Source organism: Tasmannia lanceolata, unplaced genomic scaffold (genome assembly GCF_043159265.1).
Source record: "Tasmannia lanceolata isolate RefF3 unplaced genomic scaffold, GAP_Taslan_0.1 ptg000013l, whole genome shotgun sequence".
NCBI lineage: Eukaryota > Viridiplantae > Streptophyta > Magnoliopsida > Canellales > Winteraceae > Tasmannia > Tasmannia lanceolata.
In genome coordinates, this window is record NW_027518690.1 from 4903351 (window position 1) to 4918110 (window position 14760).

The 14760-nt window shown below is 39.9% G+C and overlaps 2 protein-coding genes across 2 annotated transcripts; both read right to left on the bottom strand.

The window, feature by feature from the left end:
- Positions 1 to 602: 602 nt before the first annotated feature.
- Positions 603 to 1321, bottom strand: LOC143891366 (putative ubiquitin-like-specific protease 1B). The gene is made up of 3 exons (XM_077395949.1): positions 1242 to 1321; positions 1068 to 1165; positions 603 to 966 (listed from the first exon to the last, which is right to left on the bottom strand). The coding sequence occupies exons 1-3, from the start codon at positions 1311 to 1313 to the stop codon at positions 816 to 818; spliced, it is 321 nt and encodes a 106-aa protein (XP_077252064.1). The 5' UTR covers positions 1314 to 1321; the 3' UTR covers positions 603 to 815.
- Positions 1322 to 2943: 1622 nt separating this feature from the next.
- Positions 2944 to 4032, bottom strand: LOC143891430 (uncharacterized). The gene is made up of 3 exons (XM_077396004.1): positions 3963 to 4032; positions 3259 to 3885; positions 2944 to 3174 (listed from the first exon to the last, which is right to left on the bottom strand). Exons 1-3 carry the CDS (start codon positions 3963 to 3965, stop codon positions 2992 to 2994), a joined length of 813 nt encoding a protein of 270 aa, XP_077252119.1. The 5' UTR covers positions 3966 to 4032; the 3' UTR covers positions 2944 to 2991.
- Between the last annotated feature and the right edge of the window lie 10728 nt (positions 4033 to 14760).

Sequence of the window (14760 nt, forward strand, 5' to 3'; positions counted from 1 at the left end):
TTAGAAGAGGGAAATGAAAAAAAAGCACGTTCGAGGGTTTAAAAGGGGTTACATAAGTGTCGGAATTCTGAGACTATGTCTCGGAATTCCGAAAGTTTTTTAAAAACCATCAGACTCGCTGCGGAATTCCGAGACATAATTCTCGGAGTTCCGACCACATAGGTTTTACATTTTCCAAAAAGTCGAAGTTTACTGCGGAATTCCGAGAAAAAACTCTCGGAATTTCGACCAGGATTGTGAAAAACCCATAAATTTACGTATACTTTCTACGGAATTCCGAAAATAAATCTCGGAATTCCGAGAATTTTTTTATTTGCTGCGGAATTCCGAGTAAATGTCGGACTTCCGACCAGTACTAAATTATTTTTTTTCTAACATAAATATCATATGTACCCTATTGTGCTATGTTGGATTTGTTTGACCACCTCCATTATGTCCATTATTTTGGAGCCTTTTCCATCCATCCTATCCCCATGAAAACAAAAAAAATTGAATTTGTTTCGAATAGTGTATCTCACTGCAAGCAGCATATGTGAACTCATGACCATGCGCAACAATCAAATCCTAATCCAACCAATTATTAGATGCCAAGGTCATGAAAGTTACATTCGATTTGAACCTGCATTGGAGTTGGAAAATGGAAGACATTGTCTGATCCTTACACAATGGACAAATTTACACACATTACAATTTGGAACTGAAGAAATGGAATAAGTGGTCTGACAATCACCATAATACATTACAATTTACAGACATTACAATTTCGAAATAATATGTCTCGAGAGCGTCGACCTGCAACAACACCACCACAGCCCCTACAAGTTGACAGTCGTGCCACACCGGCCATCTAAAAAATCCTCCAGTAGTTGTCTTCTCATGACCGTGATCTCTGCCTGACTGAACTTTGGCGGCACATCACGTGCCAGGCAATCCATCTCCTTCAGCACAAACAACCCACAATCATTGCTGCAAAAGAAGAAGACATCATCGACCAAGCTCGTGGAGCGCAAATAAGAGGCACAATGAATTTAAGTTTCCTAACCCCTGATTCTAATGAAATTTAGTACCTGTTTCTCTGTATGGGCCTCTTGTCAAGTTCTTCCACTAGAAACTTACTTACGTCCACCTTCCACTTTTCTAAGTATAGCCCCTCCAGGTATCGAACCTATGAAACAATCATTACAGGGTAACAGTTTTATATACTTACAAATTTAACGAAGGAAGGTGAGACTCGAACTCACCAATGGTCGAACCTCTGTCCAGTACTTAACATCTTTCAAGGAGTTGTAGATGTAGAACTTTTCGTCCACCATATCAAGGACCAGAAGAATCAAATGTTGAGGGACATGCACCGGGAAGAGGACTCTTTTTAGGGTATCCGGCGGGCATTGATTCAAGCGGCAAACGTACTTCTCAACGGAGTCGGGCCCGGCGTAGCCCTTGTCAGTTATACAATCCTACAGAAGCAATACAAGCAAAGTGATTCGTGACCAACACACATTCAAAGCTTCCTAAAAAATTATAAAATGAAAGTTTGGGAATGAAAAACGATTTATTCTTACGTAGAGGTAGGTGCTGATGGAAACACAGGCTCTTTCTCCAGGTTTTCTATTCTGTTCATCCCGGACGTTCAGATACTCGCCGTATACGTTCATAAGCTACGTAAGATAACATATAGATATTAGAGACGAATATCACTACTGAAAGAAGTCAGTATTAGAAAAAATAACCAAAACACTTACCGGAGAAGTTAACCACGCTACGGGGTCGTTAAGAATAACCAAGTCTTCCGCACACATGTACTCGTTGTTGATCTGTATGACTCGGTGGCTGCAAAACTCCGAATTGTTTAGCATTTACAAAGGGTAGATAACTATATTACAGAAGAGCTTCAATCCAATTTACCTTTTCGGAAGTGCAAGAAGCGGTCCGAGCAACCGATGGTTTTGCGGCTCTGTCACCGTCTGTTTATTGTTCGTCTTCTTACGCCCAATACCTCTAAACGGCGAACTAGTGTATTTAGAGGCTTTCTTCCTTCTTAAACCCAGCTTCACTACTCTCTCAATACTCCAAACTTTCGGACCCATAGGTTTTACTGGAGTGTCGTGGATGGAAATTACTACCGGCTCTATTCCCTTTCGTCGGTCTTGGCTTCCAAACATGACCAACTGCTGGTCGTCCCCTCCATCCGGACCTTCACCTTCAACCACCTCCGGTGTATCCTGGCTGGGAATGATGACCAACTGTCGGTCATCCCCTCCTTTCATCACCTCCCCCACTCCTTCATCTCCATCCTGGCCTTCGGCCTCCTGCTCCCCTTCAGCCTCCTGGTCCCCTTCAGCCAGCTTCCTCTTCAACTCAGCTACTTCATCTTCCAACTCAGCCACTTGATCTTCAAGTTGTCTTAACCTCCCCACTATGAAATTTAATTCAGCCCTGCTTATAGGCTTCTCTTCTCCATCCACTTTATTCTTTTCCTTATCAGTTTCTTTTTTTGTCCATCTTCTTCTCTTAACAGGTACGTTGCTCTGCAAAACGTAAATGTGAAGTTAATAACATATGAAATATATAGTTATTGAAAATGAACTATAAAGACCGTACCAGTAGACTCAGGGACGCTATCGTTTCTTCCTCTGAAATGTGAATGTCTTGGAGACGATCATTATCTCCAACACCTTTTCTCTTATAAACCTACGAAGATTAAAGGAAATTTAGATAACTTGAATACAATGACCCTATGTAAGCAAGAGAGTGATGTTCCTTACCACTGATATCGGAGTAGAACGTTTTCCGATCAACACATTCTCGACATCTAAGACATCATCTTCTACGACGGACTGCCGCTGTCCCTCTTCTCGAGGAAGAAGAGGATCGTCGAGATTGTCTACATCATCTGCTACGATGGATAAGAGATTCTCTTCTTCAGGAATAGGTAGTAAGCACTTCACAACCTGAAATCGAATAGTTCATTTCGGTTAGAATAAGTGAGACCTAGAGGAGTACAGAAGCTTTATGTCTCACCTCCTTCTTCTTTAGCTTCCTATCACGGATCAGGGTAATGAGGGTTGTCTGCTCCTTCATCCGTGTATCGATCCTCGAGGTCCACTTCAATAGGCGTGGACGCGCATCTGGAACTGAAGGTTCCCACAGGGTAGTATGCTCGAATAGCCACACCTGGAATGAAGACGTACGATGATTAGAGAACAAAAATTTAACTTACATATCACTTATATGGTACATACTATATGTACTCTTTACCTGTAGCAGAATAGCACAACCGTTGATATATCCCATCCCCTTCTTCGAATATGAATCCAATGACTCTATGAGGAAGTCATAGACAGGGTATGCCCAACCAATTCTTCTGATGGTCTCTGCTTCTAAGTAGGGGAAAATGCAGGATTTCATCTTGTGATCCGTGGCGTCGGCATGTGCAAAAAGCACAGAGCAGCAGAGGAGTAGCAAGACATGTCTGACTGTCGCCTGGATCGATAAAATCTCGTCCGACATGGACTCTGCCCTAATAACCTTCGCAATCTCAGCGAATCTTGCCGTTGGACTGCCAAACCTCCAACCTTCGACCTCTTCCGTCGAATGCCAGTCTATCCTTATTCTATCCCCTTTAAGGCTTAGACCTAATGCTAATGCTACATCCTTAACCTCAAAGGGGACTACGATGCCGCCTACTCTAAATGCCCTGGACTTGGGTATCCAGGATCGCACGAGGGTGGTCAAAATTGCCTTGTGCAATTTTACACCTTCTAGGTTAAGCAAGCCTCCAAATGGGCTTCTACTTAGGATATCAGTATGTACATTCCTCAACTGCAGGGACTGGAAGAAGTCGTAAAACTTGGAGGGGCAGCATCTTGACGTAACATAAGACGGCTGGAAAATAAAGCATTATTAGATATATAGCACATTACCAGAAATACAACACTTAAAAGAATAACAGGAGGCATTACCATGATTTCACGAGATGATTACTATATGCAAAAGATGAATATGAATCCAAATAATCAGATGTGGACCTGTTCAAACACAATGTGAGGAAACAAATTAACAAATATTCATTTAATTTCTTAGAAGCCTATTAGGGTGTTGAGCAAATCTCTAAGGAGAATTAAACCCCTAATTTATCTATTAAACCACTGTGAACATGAAAAATTAGGGGTTTAAACACCTGATTGCTCGCAAACTCAAACCCAATATACCACTGAAATGTCTATTCTATTTTTTAATAGCCTAGTAGGGTGCTGACCAAATCACTACGGAGAATAAACCCCTAATTTATCAATTAAATCACTGTTAACATAAAAAAGTAAGGGTTTAAACAACTGATTTGTAACAAATTCAGCCCCTATAGAGCAATGACATGTCCATTCATTTTATTACAAGCCTATTAGGGTGTTGAGCAAATCACTATGGAGAATAAACGCGTCATTTCTCAATTAAACCACTAATTTCTCCTAAATTAGGTTTTTAAACCACCAATAGTTAGTTCAAACACCTTATTTATCAATTAAACGACTGATTTCTCACAAATTAGGTGTTTCAACAAATAATTTCTCACAAATTAGGAGTTTAAACCACCGATTTCTCAGAAATTAGGTGTTTAAACCACCGATTTCTCAGAAATTAGGTGTTTAAACCACTGCTTTCTAACAAATTAGGGGATTATAACCATCAATAGTTACTTCAAATCCCTCATTTATCAATTAAATCACTGAGATTGGTTTAAACCACTGATTTTTCATAACCCTAACTGAGAAAACGACTAAATCACTGACTTATCAAAACCCTAAATGACAAAACCACATAAAGACTGAAAGGGAGAGAGTGACAGTGAGAGAAATGGGTTACCAACCTGTGAGATTTCCCGCTCAGATTTGCCGCTCAGATTTACCTAGAGAGAGATACAGAGAGGCCGAGAGAGAGAGAGAGAGAGAGAGAGAGAGAGAGACGGAGAGATGGAGAGACTTGCCGGAATTTCTCCGCCGACGCTCGTATTTGCAGCGAGAGAGAGAGAGAGAGAGAGAGAGAGAGAGAGAGAGAGTAAACAGTGGAAGTAAAAAGTAAAAAATAAAATCAAGAGAGTAAAAACAGAGGGAGAGAAAGAGAGTAAAGTTAAAACCGTGTTTTTTAACTAAGGGTATTTCCGTCCCATGGTCATCCAAACCAGTCAACATCACTTCTGTTTGGTGATTTAGAAAACAGCCCTTTTGAAATGTCATTCTCAGTAGAAACCGCTTCTATTTGGTCATTTTCCCAAAAGAAAAAGGAAAGGGAGTTTTATCATTTTCTAGGCTGCTGCAATTGGCGGAACCATATTTTAATAATTGTACAAATTCAGCTTGTTTTTTCTTTTTATTATGAAATAATAATAACCTTTGTGAGCTGTTTTAATAATAAAAGACAAGAAGAGTTTGTGCAACTATGAAAACATTACAGTGCCCATACCAGTAGCCTTCTATTATCACCTGTTTTGGATATAAAAGGGATTTCCTAGGGACCATCGCATAAGGCATTTTGCAGGCTGTTGCATGAGAGAGCAGCCACCTCGGATGAATCAAATGAAAAAAGACAAAATCCGTTGAAAAGTAAGCCTGTGTGGCTGCTCTCTCATGAAAAGCCAATCTGCCAAAGGCTTCTTTGCAAATTAGGGAAAGCCATTTAACGGCTGACTTTAATTCGCGCCAATAGCTTTCTGCCAGATGACCTAGCAAATCTCTAATGGGAAACATGTGCGGTAAATGATCCAAATCCATATATCTTTTCTGTCACAGTTGAAAGCATTATGTTGGGCCCCACATATGAATATAGAGTCATGCATTGATCTTCTCTCGGTATATGTTGTTGGATTAGCATTGACTAATTATCACAATTGTCACATTAATCTTTTGTTCAATGAGCCCACAACATTTGTCACATGAGAATATTATGCTACTATCATTGATTTTTTCCTCTTTCCCGATGGTAAATATTTCTCTAAATATGAAGTGCGAATCAAACCCGATTTGAATTTAAAATTGAGATAGCGATGCAAGTTCTTCCCTTCTGAATCGGATAGATAGATTCATATCTGAAAGAGGCTGACAGTAAGTTCTTTCAAAATTGACTATTTCTTCTTAAGTTAGAGGTGTTTAGCCCCCATTCGAATGACGTTAGGTGTGTTTCGCTTTTGCCAGATCTAGAGAGATACTACGAGTCCTCTTGAATGATCCTAATCAGGGTTTCCTTGGAATCTACCGTCGGTGTTTGAATCCAACTCCATTTGGCAGATCTTCTATTGGGCCACACGGGTCCAACAACAAAGTAATAAACTATTTTACTATCATTACAAAAATTATGGAATTTATTCAATTATCCTAAATTATGTTTAAAAAAATAGTAAATAGAGTTCATAATTTGTACTGAGCCTTGCAAAACATGTAAGGACATTTTTGTAATTCATTGCACTGCCATACAGAGGATGAGACCTAGTGTGTTTTGATGAGTGCTCTAATCGACCCGCTCTGATATCATATTAAGGTAATTATTAGACCTGGCAAACTCGACCCGTGCCCGCGGGTCGACCCGACCCACCCGCAAATTTGCGGGCACGGGTCTGAGTTTTAGTGACCCGTCAGAACTAACCCGCAGGTGACCGAACATGTAAAAACACGGGTCGGGTCGGGTCAACCCACGGGCACCCGCAAAAAAGAATGTGGAGAGATATTATTTGCACCACCCTGTATCTTGATAATGAGGCAAACTCATATTGTCTTTTCCATTTTAATAGGCTGCTGGGAGCTTTTTGGCAAACCCCATACCTTGATATATCCGCCCCTTTTGATATACATATGGTGTTACGGTGTATATGGTGTGTGGTATCAATAAATAGAGCGGTTAGGATCTGTTTATCGTGTGGCCCAGAAAATGGACGGGTTGGATCATCGTATATAGAATGCCGTACAATATATTTTTTTGGAAAAACCACACACCACATAAAAACTCGTAACTAACTCAGAATTTATTTTCCTCACCTACCCGACCCACCCACCCTCTCAATAAATACAAATAAAAAATGCTTCTTTCTCCTCTAAAACCAGGAAACTGCACCCCTCGCGCATCTTAGAAAATGGTAGGCACAAGTCAGCTAAAATCCGCCACTCTAATGGAGCAGATGAAGCTCCATCTCGCCTCCGATGCCGGAAAGAAGGTAGCAGAGAAGATCGGCCACATTTTTCAGTTCAACATCGCTCAAAATGTCTACCCTTTTTATCTTTCTTTTGTTTTCGATACTGAAAAAGGCACGCACTATTGGTTGATCACTTGATCCTAACCCTCTATAGATCAGAGGGTTGGGATCAACCTATTGAAATGATTTTTGGGGCACAACCTATTTAGGCTGTGGGACATCTAATGGACAGTTTGGATCATCCCACGGTGCCGGCCATACCCTACTTTTAAGTTTTAACATTTTCCTAAATTAAAAAATCATTTGAATTTAACCAGTAAACCACTGTTTGAATTTGCGGGTGACCCGGCCCACCCGCGGGTCACGTAAATTCTGACCCGCAAAAATGCAGGTCATTTCCTGACCTGACCCGACCCGTCTGACCCGCACCCGCAGGTCTACCCGGCCCGGCCCACCCGTTTGCCAGGTCTAGTAATTATATATCACAAAACTTGAATGCTCAATAATAAACCCTAATAGTGCTTTTATGGATAAAGAAAGAGATAAAGATAAACATTATCCTAATCTGTCCTACTTACCTTATTTAGCATAGTTGTCTAATCGATCGAAAATACATCATCTAACAACTAATCCAACGGTGAGATCTCATTTAAACAAACAAGTTGCAAGAAAGATGGAAGCTGCAAACTATGAATCCCTACACTGTAAAGTGAATAGATAAACTAAGTATTGTAGATCAATGCAGATGTTGTTGATCTGAACGGCAAGATGAGATGCAAAAAACAGAAACACATAATAAAAAAACACAAACACAAACACAAAGCTAGCTTTATCAATGCCAGCATCACGGTTTATATTAATTTCTAGATTAAGAATGGTTTTGGCCTAATACAAGTTTTTAGCCAAATCAGGAGGTTCTAGAGACTCATTTTATGTAGGGCAATCATTGCCCTCCAAGTGCACTTGTAATCCTTTCTTATTTAATAAAAAAAAAAAAACCTTTCGCCCATAGGTAAATCATTGTCATAATACAAGACATCGGCACAACATATAATTCAGGGGATTTGCTAGCATCCATCGCATAAGGCATTTCGTGGGTGGGCTGTTGCATGTGAGAGCAGCCACCTCAGCTCACTTTTCAGCAGATTTTGTCTTCATTCACGAGGTGGCTGCTCTCACATGCAACAGCCCACCCATGAAATGCCTTAAGCAATGGACGCTAGCAAATCCCATAATTCAGGACAAATATGGACTTGCTAAGATATAAGAACTGTAGAAATGCAGCTCAATATCATTCCTACCCTTTTAACAAATATATGTTGATGGCCTTGCTAAAGAACATGGAGTAGGAATAGAGATCAACATCATTCAAGCCTCTAAATAGACCACACAAGTTTCTTTCATCTCGATGCAATGCCTTTTTATCTTTTTAACCATTTTAGGGGGTGTGGTAGTGAAGATGTTTGAGGTGAATGGCTAACATCTTAAGTGGTTTGCCTGCTTGTGTCTCCATCTTTGATGTAGACATAGCTTGATAGGGACCAATAGTCAATGTAGAATAAAGCTACTTTTAAGAGTTTGGTGATCAAAGTGCCACTTGGGTAGCCCTAGAAACAAGCCCAAAAAATGGGACACTTCTATAGATCACTTTTTTTAGAGGAATGCTAGGGTCAGACTCACAATAGACTAACTACATGCACACTATCATTTTATCGTTTATCCATTTCACAAGGTCCAAATTCAGCTTGCCTGGTTTCTTAGGCCTTGAAATGCGCATACACTTGGGGGAGAGATGCCGTGTAACTGCCGCTGATATTGTTTCAATGCCGTGTTGGACCAGTATGGCAAAGAGAGTCACCGCAGCCACAGACATGAATTCACTCACGTGAGAAACCTTAAAAATATGGGTGCTAGAAAATACTTCGAGGAGTTGAGAGAGAGAGAGAGAGAGAGACAGGGGGGCAGGGGGGGTCGGGGGTGTTCTCCAACCTTCTTTTGATAATCTTTAATGCACCTTTTCACCAAGGTCGCATCTTGGTAACTTAATGCACCTTTTCACCAAGGTAACATCTTGGTGCTACCTTTGGTAACTTCAGTATCCGACCTTATTTTTTTTTTTAGATATGATAAGTTTCATTAATAATTAGATAGCATTCGGGACCAGTAGTCTTAGTCTGCAATTACAAGATATTAACATATGATGGCAAGGGCATACCTAAGGCCAAATCAAAATGTACAAAAAGTGAGGTACAGTTCTTACTACTATTCCATAAACTGCCCATATACAAATCCTCGAAGATTTGCACAAAACCATCTTGTTACTGCTGCAAATATTGATTTACCCCCCAAAAAACTCGAAGACTGTAGATAAACTACTACATCAGACAAGCTGAATCTTGAATTAAGAGACTTCCAACTCAGATACGGACCTCCAAAAAGATATAGCAATGCTACTTAATACTAGATAAAAGCGCAGGCGAAAGAATGAATCTCTCAGGCCATAGCTGTAAATGTCTGGGTTAAACAAGAATCTCAGATTGCCATTTCTTTAAAAATTGTCATAAGGTCCAATCTTTCCCTTTCACCCGTGAAAGTCCTACAAAAATCAAAGCATCGAGATCAAACAACCTCTACCCAGTCACAACCAAGGATAGGGTAAGGATTCAACGAGCAACACCATGTAGATAATCGAAGAAGTCTAATTACTTCTAAACTCCTTCCTCCTTTTTCTTTATCCAGGCATGCCTCCCTGCGCTTATTCAGATTCCTAATTGCCATCGATCTGAACAGGTCTTTAGTAGCTTCAATATCGTCATCGAAACCAATGCCAAAAACATCTCCTACTGCCAGAAGTTCATCCATTTCTGCACCTTCCTCCGATTCCATTGGTTCTACTGCTCTCGAAACTTCCTCTAGGTGCTTCTCCTCCATACCCATCTGAGCTCCAACCTCCAAACTTACCTCCCTGTCAAGGGAATCCCTCGACTCCTGCATCTCGGTAACCAAATTCATTTTTAACTTCTCTAACCTTTCTATCTCTGCAGCCCTGGCTTCCTCCCATCGCTGTCTACGGACCTTTCCTTCTTTCTCTAAGGCTTCCTGAAAAAAATCGAGTTTGTAAAATCTAAAGAAAGTTTCTTTTGGATCCGTTGTCCCTGCAACTTTGAATAAACTATCCTTATTTGCCAAAGCATCCCTCTTAAAAAATTTCCACTTTCTTCTCTCGTTGACCATAGCTATTTCCTTAGGCGTTGGATACTCCAACCTCGCCAGTTCTTCATCGTATTCTAATTCTCTAAGGAACTGGAGGTCTCCTACCTCAAAGGAGACAACCTTTTTCTTTCCAGAAGAAGAAGTAGAATTAGACATGATAAAGGTTTTCAGAGGAAAGGATTTATCAAAATCTTTCAAAAGAGATCTAAACCTGGAGGCTAAGCATCTAGAAGTAGATCTCTCCTTCCTTCGGAAGCCTAAGAGGTCTCGCTTAAAATAAGAAAGGCCACCTTTCATGGCCAATAAATGTTTTTCGAGACATGGTCCTTCCCCAGCCGACTTAAATTTTTACTTAGATTTGGCAATCTTTTCTGTCGACACGAATACCTTTGAAGTGACTGAATTTATCAATCCTGACTCTAGAGCTTTCTTTATTCCTTTTATTTCTGAAAAAAAAAAGATTTTTAAATGCCATCGCCTTTACTACAAACGAAGATTGTAAGGAGAGACAATCAAAAATATCCTTTCTGAAGCCTTTCCTAGGTTTAGTACATTACTGAGTTTTAAATGGCTTCTGACACGCCCCTTTCCCAAAAACTACAGATTTCCCTTTCAATGATGGAATCTGATTTTTTGGTGAATCTTCCAAGTTTTCCTTTCCAGACGTGGATGATAATTCAAAACCTACTTCTGTACTATCCAACGGCTCTGTACTCTTTAAAATTACAGAATTACCCCCATGGGTCATCTGGGGGCCTACCACCGGCGGTCCATCGTCCGACAATGGAACAACTTCGGCTTCAGGTTCCGAGACTAGAGATGAGGAATTTTCCCCTGCCAGAGGGCTCTTGATGGACATTAATGGCTCATCCACCATCTTAATTCCAATTAGATAGATAGTAGAATCTACCATAAGGTTTAGATAAGGTGGTAAGCAATGCCATAAGGAAGTTAGAACCCTAGCAGAGGCATATTCCATACAGTGTTCATGATTCCCATACAGCTGGGTCTCAAATACGTGACCAAATTGTTGACCCAAAACCTCCACCGTAGAGAGCCCCCAAGCATGAAGAGGAATGTTATAGAATCTTAATCTCACCGTTCTAGCTCCTGAATTAACAATAGGAGACCACGGGTGAAGGGATTGAAGAAAACCCCCCAAAGCTTCACCACCCCGCCACAGGATAGATGTGGCTTGATCCTTCAATTCGAAGCTTACCAAAAGGCTTGTTAAGATGTGGGAGGGCCCATTTTCCTTTCGCCCAAGACCATATCTCTTCCAGTAAGAAACCATCCCTCAGATTACAAATCAAGCATCTTTCAAGGTTCTTCCTTCTATCAGTGATCACATCTATAGGTACGGTCAGTAGAGGAAGTTTGTCATCTACTCTTCGATTTTGGTCCTTCTGAGTGGTCTTTGGGACCCAAATTCTCGTTTTCACACCCGGATTGCTGACCTTTGGTTCTAAATATTTCCTACAGATGTTTCGCAAACCAAAATTATAATATTTGCATTTCAAACATTTCCAGTCGCTTACACTATGCTTTGAATCAGTCCTCCTGCCTTTCTCAGTACCATTTTTGAAACCCAACCTCTTGTTCATCAATCCCAGGTCCTCCTGGCTCCCAAGGGATCTAGAATAAGATCTATGGGGAATCCATGGAGGCTCTCTATTTACCCCTTGACTAAGGAAAATCAAGGATCTTTGGCAACAACTTTAGAGATATTAAGAGTGCAGAACGCTTCCTGAGCTGAGTATCGGCAGTCCATAAGATCTAAATAGGACGTGGATACCCATTCTAGGTTACAATCACAAATACTCTGGTCTGAGAAATTCAGCCCAGTCGGAAACTGCACACACTGTCCATGATTAGCATTCCGAAGATTGAAAAAATTCCTCAGTTCAACTTCTTCCCTTCCTTCAAGTTCGGACTTAAAAAAACCCAGTATCCAACCTTATTTATCTGTTGCCTTAGATAATAATAGTGGGGTGGTCATTCGATGGATAGATAGCTGGGTTGAAGCTTGAGATTACAGGGGGGGGGGGATGTTCTTCCGACCCTCTTGATAATCTTTAGTGCACCTTTTCACCACGGTAGCATCTTATTCAACGGTCATAATTTAATCCTCACATGTGTGAGCAGTAGAACAAAGTCTTTTCTTGAAACAGTCTAGCTACTGTTAGAGTTATCGCCAATTCTCGAACCCCAATTCTCGAACACCAACCGAGGGGACGGTCCCACAGCCATACTAGTGGGCCCAACATTTATAACATCTAGAAGAGCTCTTTAAGACTTTTTGTGTTTATTAATATGAAACATGGGTTCTCCTGATAGTTCTACTTACTTTAGAAGTAGACTATTTAATACAGGTAGCTTCTCTAAGAAATCTATATACAGAGATTGTTAGATTTTGATTTTCAAAATCTTAGTTTTTGGTCAAAAGATAGTGTTTGGAAAATGTTTTCTAAGTGTGTTTTGGAAAAGAAAAAACTTTTCTTTGAAAAGAATTGCTTTTTGCAAGAGGAAAAGAAGAGTGCAAAAGTAGTGTGAAAAGATAGTCTCGTACCAACTCATAAAAAAGAAAGAGTTGGGCTTATAAAGCTTAACTCTTTTTCTTTTCTTTGTTATGGTGCACAATGGGTCATAGCCATGGGTTGAACCGCAGGACGGTGCAACGCACCGTTCGCACATGCGCACGCGCGCGGCGTGGGCAATGGGCTATATGGCGCATAGTGACGCTTTTTTAGGCGCACTTTGCACTTCCGTAGAGTCGCGAGTAGACGGGATCTAATGGTCAGAATTCAAACCCGCTGAAAGAATATCCAGAAATGGTGTTTTCCAACGGAAAAAGCCACCAGAAGCTCTATAAAAACAATAGAAAATACTCATTCTAAATTCGGATTTCTACTTTGGCATACCCAAAATTGCTATTTCCAGCACGAGGCGTAGATTTGTGTTTTTAAGTATATCTAGAACTGATGAAGAAAGTCCTCCATGGTTAGAGAGAAGTTTATTTTTATTGAGTCTTTTTTAGAAAAGGGTGTATGTGAAGAAGAGAAGTTTTTAGTTGGTTGAGGTTATACTCTTTGGTTTTTTGTCTTTGTATATAGTACCTAAAGAAAATTAAGGGTTCTTTCTTATATTGAGGGTGTTGAAGTATAAATGATTAAATAACACCAACTCTAATAACTTAAGCTTTTAGACTAATTAGTTGTTTCACATGGTATCAGAGCTATTATCTGGGTCCTAAACCCAACAATTACTTGATATTAAAAATCCACGTGCACATCCAACCGAAAAGAAGGGTCACATGTGCCACGGTCTGCCAACCTAAAAACAGAGGGGCCACACAATAGAGGAGCATTGAAGTATAAATGATTGAAAAACACTAATTCTTAACAGCTTAAGCTTTTGGAATAATTGGGTGTTTCACATAAGGTAGACTAAAAGATTTCATACCCAGACTTCACAATAGAGATTCAAGAGCATACCATAAGGGTATCCGAACTTCTATTGAGAGAGTATTGAAAAATGCAATCAAGTATATGCACTCATTATCTCATATATGCAGTTTTATTATTTTTTGTTGGGTAGAACTCAACAAATGGTATCAGAGTCACTTTGATTCTATAAGAAAAGTTGTGGTGCTCAAACCATGTCCATGAATTCATTCAATGCTCAGATAGCAGTCAACTTAGAACCTACAACGTTTGAAGAAGATTAGACTTCAAAAAGTATGGAATAAAATCTGAATAAAAAAAACTATGGGAGGTAATGTGTTAATTAACTATAGATGTCAAAACACCAAGGCAGGAAGACATTATATGGTTCAAGGCAATCAGTCGAATGATAATATTTTGATCTGTATTTAAGATGTATATTTTTTTAAAGAAAACTGGGATACATTTCTTGGGTTATTCTTGAAAAAGATTACTCATAGTCTCCAACTTCAAAGGAGATTGAGAGCTTAGAACATCAAACTCACTACTTTGGAGTATTCCCCCCCTCAGGAAGAAGTCATGTCAGGAGTTTTCCAAATTGGATCCTAAAAATAAAATCAGAGAAATGAATTAAGAAAATTCTTGATTAATAGTTTGCGACCTAAGTACAAACTATCATTGGCAGCCATTGCCTGTTAACCATGCAAATATTTGAGAATGAGTTAGATAGTCTACTCATCAACCACAAGATGGTGGTATCTAAAATACCCAAAATACCTAACTTGACTGAAACAGTTATCTAGGATGGCATTTTCTAGATAGCTTTATTTATTTTTATCACCACTATAATCCCTTATTCAGCCCAAAGATAACCACAACACCTTTATTTTGATATTGCCACCCCTCAATTTATATTAAATGTTGTCA

Excerpts from the sequence above, each read along its gene's own strand:
- LOC143891366 (XM_077395949.1), bottom strand. The coding sequence starts at position 1,313 with ATGGTGGACGAAAAGTTCTACATCTACAACTCCTTGAAAGATGTTAAG. Across the intron at positions 1,166-1,241 it reads GGACAGAGGTTCGACCATTG|GTTCGATACCTGGAGGGGCT; the intron begins GTGAGTTCGAGT and ends ATTGTTTCATAG. Across the intron at positions 967-1,067 it reads AGGCCCATACAGAGAAACAG|CAATGATTGTGGGTTGTTTG; the intron begins GTACTAAATTTC and ends CTTCTTTTGCAG.
- LOC143891430 (XM_077396004.1), bottom strand. Across the intron at positions 3,175-3,258 it reads GTTGTGCTATTCTGCTACAG|GTGTGGCTATTCGAGCATAC; the intron begins GTAAAGAGTACA and ends TCTTCATTCCAG.